Below are 7,321 nucleotides of genomic sequence, written 5' to 3' on the forward strand. Positions count from 1 at the left end.
TGGCAAGAACTATACCAGATGATGGAGCACCTTGGGAATGAAAGGCAGCTGAGGATTAGTTGAAAGATGAGGCATTTTAGTTGTGTGGTTTTCCCAGATGAGTTTCTCTCTTTGGTGGCAGGAAGGCTGGTATAACAAGCACAGTGTCAGATTGTGCAATGTATCTCTTCTGTGGATGTACCTTCCACAGAGACTGTTTTTATGGGGTAAAACTAATTTTTGGTTATTCTTTCCATCCCCATCTCTCTAATGGTTTCCAAAATAATAATGTAGCTCTTCTTCTGTGAGAAGTATTATTGTAGAAACACTTGAGTTTCTGAGTGTGGAGTTCCCCTAACACAGAGGCAAGTGTACAACGTGAACCTGGTCTGTTCTTGAGATGCAGGTGACTAGTCATTGAGGATCAGTGAAAAATTCAGAGGTAAAATGCATCAGCCCAAAGCAGCCAATATTGGAAACAAGACACAGTGAAACATCTGAAGATATTTTTTTTTATGTCTTCTTCATGCCTATGTTGGCTTCCTTCAGAATATTTATGTGTGCTTTTTTCCCTCCACTGCTCTCTTCCCCCCTTTTTTCTTTACTGAGTTAATACTTTCTTATTTTTTAAATAGTGATTCAATTATATGTCCCCTCCTTAAAAGCAATGCTCAATTATAGAAGAAATAAACTCTAAAATACAAATTCACTAATCCTCTATTCCCCTGCTGTAACAATACATAAATAGATTGTGTTAAATGTAGGTAACGGGTGTCTAATCTCTTAAAATTATGTTTGAGCTACTTATTATTACTTGGTTCAACTTGAGTTGAAACTATTCACAAAAGGTAACGGTCTTAAAGTATGATTTCTTCCTTCTAATTTTTCTCCCTTATTTCTCACTCCAATTTTCAGGCATGGAAGAGGAGATGGTTTGTGCTTCGCAGCGGTCGCTTGACAGGGGATCCAGATGTATTGGAATACTACAAAAATGACCATGCCAAGAAGCCTATCCGTATTATTGACTTAAATTTGTGTCAACAAGTGGATGCTGGATTAACGTTCAACAAAAAAGAGTTTGAAAACAGTTATATTTTTGATATCAACACTATAGACAGAGTTTTCTATTTGGTAGCAGACAGCGAGGAGGAGATGAATAAGTGGGTTCGATGTATCTGTGACATCTGTGGGTTCAACCCTACAGATGAAGGTAAGTTCTGTTGGTATTTCTGAGAAATTGTGATGCCTACATGCAAATAATGTTTCAAAAATCAGATTGCTATCTTTAGCTGGCATATGTTTTAAAACTTGCATGCATTGGCTACTAAGCTTCCTTCTTACTCTGAAAAAAAGTAAGGAGGACAGAGGGAGATACTAAGACTTTGTAGCAGATTAAATGTGCCATAGAACTTGGATGATGCTCTTTGTTTTGCTTAGTGTTAGGTCTTAGAGTATAGAAAAAATAGTAAAATACTTAGGCAAAACACAAGATCATCATATGTTTATGCAAGCAGGAGTGAGTACAAAATGTCAGATTTCTAATATTACCATTTCTCAGTCTGCTTTGCAAGTTGAAAAAAAAATAATAAAATATCCACCCCCCACTGGTTGCAACAAAGCAAAAAATAACTTGTTCTCCACTGTCCAGCTCTAATCCTACCAAAACAGACGTTGTGTGAAAGTAGCTTGTAGGAAACATTATGGTATGTTTAATTCCTGCAAATACCTGTGGCCATTGCTTGTCCTGAATCCAGCCTTATTTATTTACTTATTATTCCTGCATTCCTTGTGGAGATTAGTGGGCTGCATGACTTGCTGTAGCTGTGTGCACAGTCCCAAGAAAAGATTAAATAGGAGCAGTAAGAGGGTTATAAAAAAAGCAATCCTGACTCAAGGGACTAGAATTAAGTCCTTGTTTTTTGTAGGATTGTGGATTGAGAGGGGTGGAAAAAAAACAGGGCCTACATCTTTTCTACTCCAGCCAAACCTTCAAAAATTACTGGAAAATATTGTTACTTTCTGTAGAGGGGCCCTTTTCATCTCTCTTTACTGCAGTTTTGAACTAAAACTTGAGCCACAAAAACTTTGTCTACGAACTACCACTCTAATGGCAAATTCAGTGAAGGGTATTTGTTGGACAATTCCAGCATGTTTTTATGACATCCTGAACATAACCAAGAGCACCCACAGCATGTTTCTAAGAGTGGTTGCCATGTGCTTCAATACTCAGTCTGGCAGACATCTGTTGCATACGGGAGAGAAGTAGGTAGAGTGCTGCTTCTGAGTGGATAATGCACTAGTGCACCAGTGCCGCTGTGGGCAGGAGGTGCTCAGAAGTCACTGGTTCTGGGGACAAACTAGGAATCTGGGAAGTAAGGAGGAAATGTGTTTACCTGGCAGCTCTTTTGCATGTAAGAGTGCAAAGGAAAATCTGTCTGTTGAGTGGAAAATAGAGGTAGGGTCCCCTTGAAACCATAAGACCTTTCCTTGCTGAGAGGTGGTGTAGCGCTAGTTCTTAATTTTCTGTTGATGTCACATCTTCCGTTGAACTGAAGATTAAACTTACTATGAATGCAGAGAGAAATAACTATACCCTCACTGAGTGTTTAGACCAAAACTGGTTTTTATTTCTGTCATTTGTATCAGTAATTTTACCCCATTATATCCTCATTGTGTGTTTTGTTTTAGGCATTTCACCTTTGTCTCAATTATCCCAACACCTTATTTTACCCCAGTGGAAGTTGACAGTACTTTGTTTTATGAGTTTAGTAATGTCTTGCAATGCATTGAGGAAGAATCAAAAAAGGAAAATGGGAAAATCAGTTGCTGAGTGTCTATTGATTGTCAAGTTCTTATTTTTATAAGATAGTTCTCCTTACTAATGGAAGAGTAAGTCATAAATGTACTTTATAAAATCTTGTTAACTTCTCAAAAAAATCCTCCAGGTTAAAGAATATGTGAAGTTGTCAGCAGACAATAAAAATGCACTATTATTTTAGCATGGAACTAACAAAAAAGAGATTGTATAACCTTCCCTTTAGACTTTGGAATTTGGAGATTGTTTTCTTTGAAGCTGGACAGAATGTCTCTTGCCAGACTGGTTGTTGGTCTTGTTATGAGAGGACATGTTGGCATCCTTTGTTTGATCAAGGACTGGGAGCACCACTGAGATATTTCTCCTGCTGCTTTTGATTTGGAAGCCTAGTCCAATTGCCTCCTTGGATTTACACAGAAAACAATTATGAGATGGTGATGATTAGTGCTATTAGAAATTGTAACTGTGAAAAGACCAAAAGAATAAAGGTCACTTCAGACTAGTTTTGAGCTGCTCCTTCTCAACTTAGTGAAGACTCAGAAATTCCTATGGGGTGAATTAAATTTGTGTTTTATTCAATTCCTTAAAAGCAGATATTCACAGTAATTTCTAATTCCTTAATGTTTGTTCTGGCTTTCCAATTAGAAATCGATTTATGCCTGTGAAATCTGTTCATTCTGGAGATCTGCAATGTTACATTGGTGTTGGGACTGAGTAGATAAATTTATGTTCTTTAGTAATATTTACAAGCTGTTGAGTCTCCAGCTTTCTGGTTGCATCACAGTATAGTGAAAACTGTAAAGATTACATAACAATTGCATTATATGTCTATTTATAGAGACTGTGTTTTAAGGAAGGCTTTATAATTATTTGTCTTTTACAAGACAGAAACATGAAGAAGATATTTATTAAATTAGCTAAATAATCCTACATTTGTAAAGAAATTTCTGGATACTTCTAATGTTTTCTTCAGCTAATGCATCTTGTATTCAAATGGAAGCTGTAAAATGTTTGCTTCTGTAGCATCTTGCTTTTTAAAATACGTGTGCTAAATTGAGGGGAGCTACATATGAATATGGGTTTAACACTTATCACCGAGTTTCATACTGCACTTTTAACATTCCTACTCTCTCTGTAAGGTCTTAATATAATATGTAATTTAAAGGTTAAAATGTAGCTATAAGCAAAAATGTGTTGTCATTTTTGTGTACTTTTGAACACCAGTGAGAGACATTCTGGGATGATTAAATGGACATGGGAAATTACTATTCTCCTTGGTGTGGTGCTGTGGAGACCTTAGCCAAAATGCTGTGGCCTCAGCTTACAGAGGGGTGGCAGTAAATGTTTAAAGAATGGTAGAAATAGAGGAGATGGATTTTTAAGTGATCAATGAGGAGAAAAGTTGAAGGATTTGTTTTTCCCGGGAAGAAAATACTGAGGGAGGAGCTAACTTCCAAAGTTATAAAAAGCTGTGATAAGCAGGACATGCATCAGTTGTTATCTGAAGAGAGAAGGAATTTGTTTCTCTTTTAGTGAGCAATGTAAGGATAAAAAAAACCTTCTAAGGATATTTAAGCACAGGCTGTGAAAGGCTTTCCCTAGGATTCAGTAGACATCTGCGATGAATGGTTTATACATGATCCAGCTCTGTGTTTCTGTAATTTAGTGCATTGTGTGCTTGGCAGAGCAGGGAAAGGAGGAAATAATCTTTAGTACATGCAAACATGTTACTTACACATATTAATTTGAATAAAGATAGCAATAACAAACTAAAGCAGAAGAAATACAGTAAAGCAGAAAGCGAAAGAAAAAAAAAAGGGAAGAACAAGATGCTGAAATCTGCAATTACATTTACACAAATAATTACATGGGCTAAACAAAGCTTCTGTCATAAGGACCGTACTTGGTATGAGCTACAACTTGCTTCACACATGACAGTTTCCAAGTTTGCAGTATTTCTGTTCAGGCAGCTGCACTCTGGTATATGCCTCTCATGTCTTCTTCATTTTGAGCAGGAAAATTATTTTCAAATAATCATTTAAAAAAATTGTGTTCTGTTAGTACATACACTGCAGGTTCATCACAGGTTGGGTGCAGTGTCAGTGGTTGGCAGGACAAATGTAATGGGGTCAGGCATCATTGCTGCTACACTGTGTCAGAGAGCTTGAAGCAGATCAGGATGCCCCCATGCTTTCTGTAATGCAAACCTGGAACAGCAAACAGGCTTTGCCCACTGAGTAGGTACTATCTGCAGTAAGAGGCATCAACATAGGACAGAACCATAGAATCATAGAATCTTAGGGGCTGGAAGGGACCTTGAGAGATCATCTAGTCCAACCCCCCTGCCAGAGCAGGGTCACCTAGAGTACATCACACAGGAACTCATCCAGGTGGGTTTTGAATGTCTCCAGTGAGGGAGACTCCACAACCTCCCTGGGCAGTCTGTTCCAGTGCTCTGTCACTCTCACAGTAAAAAATTTTTTTCGGATATTCACCTTGAACCTCCTATGCTCCAATTTACACCCATTACCCCTTGTCCTATCACTGGTCATCACCGAGAAAAGCCTAACTCCGTCCCCCTGACACTCACCCCTTACATATTTGTAAACATTGATGAGGTCACCCCTCAGTCTCCTTTTCTCCAAGCTAAAGAGACCCAGCTCCCTCAGCCTTTCCTCATAAGGGAGATGTTCCACTCCCTTAATCATCTTTGTAGCTCTGTGCTGGACTCTTTCAAGCAGTTCCCTGTCCTTTTTGAACTGAGGGGCCCAGAACTGGACACAATACTCCAGATGTGGCCTCACCAATGCAGAATAGAGGGGGAGGAGAACCTCTCTTGACCTACTAACCACACCCTTTCTAATGCACCCCAGGATGCCATTGGCCTTCTTGGCCACAAGGGCACATTGCTGGCTCATGGTCATCCTCCTGTCTACCAGGACCCCCAGGTCTCTTTCACCTACACTACTTTCCAGCAGTTCAGCCCCCAACCTGTACTGGGACATGGTGTTGTTCTTCCCCAAATGTAAAACTCTGCACTTCCCCTTGTTGAATTTCATCATATTTCTCCCCGCCCAACTCTCCAACCTATCTAAGTCTCTCTGAATGGCAGCACAGCCTTCTGGTGTGTCAGCCACTCCTCCCAGCTTAGTGTCATCAGCAAACTTGCTGAGGGTACATTCTATACCCTCATCCAGGTCGTTGATGAAGATGTTGAACAACACCGGTCCCAGGAAGGAGTGAAAGCAAATAAGGTGGTTTTGACTGTTGTGTCAGATAAGTGCTTCACCTGTTAGACTCCTGTTGAACTCTGGATTTTTTGAGAATAAATTTTCAGGGGGTCTTTGATAAATAAATAAGTCCTGGATATTAGAGGTATTTAGGGTGCCCTTCCTGCATGAAGGGTCTCCATGTAAGAAATGAAGTGTGTTGTCCTTTGACAGCTTTAACAAGTGGGTGATAGAAGCTGGCACACTTGGCAAATCAAAGTCAGCACCTAAATAACATATCATGAATATTGGAGGCCTTGCTCACAAAAGGGCTCAGCAGTGAGGATAAATAGCATGAGCTTTAAAATGAAGAAAGGAAGGCTCTGGAGGACGGTAGAGAGAGGGGTAATAATCTTTAAGTCTTTGCAACAAAGTTGTACCATAAAGATGAGGTACTTACAAAAAATAGCAACGCATTATCCCTTGGATATGATTAACTAAAAAGTCATCTCCAAGATGGATAAGGGACAAGTGACCTGGAGTGCAGTAAAGAATAAAATGAAAGGTCTGAGCCAAGCAGTAGGAGAGACCCTCTGGATAAGAGTTGTGGGTCTGTCTTAGAAGCGGAGGCAGTAGATTCAGAAGGAATAGTGGCACAAGGGCATCTCTTTCTGTGGAGACTTTTTTGGGTGGTTGCTTTGAGGAAGTAAAGGTGGGGGATAACAGCCACTGACATGTACAAACGTGGGGGGTTTTTTGTTTTGTTTTTTTGAGGGTGGAATTGCTGAGAGGAGGGTGAAGATACATTATGAAGGAGGCTGTCAGAGTTGCAAGATTTCATTGGGAAAAATTGTAGAGGAATAATAAAATTAGAGGAAACAGAAGTAAGGGTCCTGAGGTTTGGTAGAGGTGGTAGCCCGTGGCTAAATAGCTGAGTCAAGGAAAGCAGATCTGGGATAATCATCACCCATGATGAAAAAAGGCGAAAGAGAAGACAGCAGAGAAAACTAACATGTCTTTTACTTCAGATGATGTGGTGAAAGGATAGGTGGCTAAGTGAGATGATAATGAATAGAGCACAATATCTGCAACAGTCAGTCTTCCCTTAGAAGTAAGTACTTCCTTAGAAGTATGTTAGGAAAAAATACATATATTAAAAATATTTATTATCAGAAGTGCAGTCAGAATCTTAATCTTGAGTGTTTGGCGTTATTATCTTAAGCTGCTAGCTGCATGTGGAAGGTCATTTTGCTCTTGATTGAGGAAAAATAAACTGCATCTAATATTCTAGGTAATTAAGTAATGAATTTCCCTAATT

The 7,321-nt window shown here is 39.2% G+C and overlaps 1 protein-coding gene across 1 annotated transcript in view; it reads left to right on the forward strand.

The window, feature by feature from the left end:
- The first annotated feature begins 900 nt into the window (after positions 1 to 900).
- GAB1 (GRB2-associated binding protein 1) overlaps positions 901 to 7,321 on the forward strand; it is a 41,903-nt gene continuing 35,482 nt past the window's right edge. The window contains 1 exon segment of the mRNA XM_010008929.1: positions 901 to 1,189. Coding sequence (XP_010007231.1) covers positions 1,132 to 1,189 — 58 coding nt within the window. The 5' untranslated portion in view covers positions 901 to 1,131.

Source organism: Chaetura pelagica, unplaced genomic scaffold (assembly GCF_000747805.2).
Source record: "Chaetura pelagica isolate M959 unplaced genomic scaffold, ChaPel_1.0 scaffold221, whole genome shotgun sequence".
Classification (NCBI taxonomy): Eukaryota; Metazoa; Chordata; class Aves; order Apodiformes; family Apodidae; genus Chaetura; species Chaetura pelagica.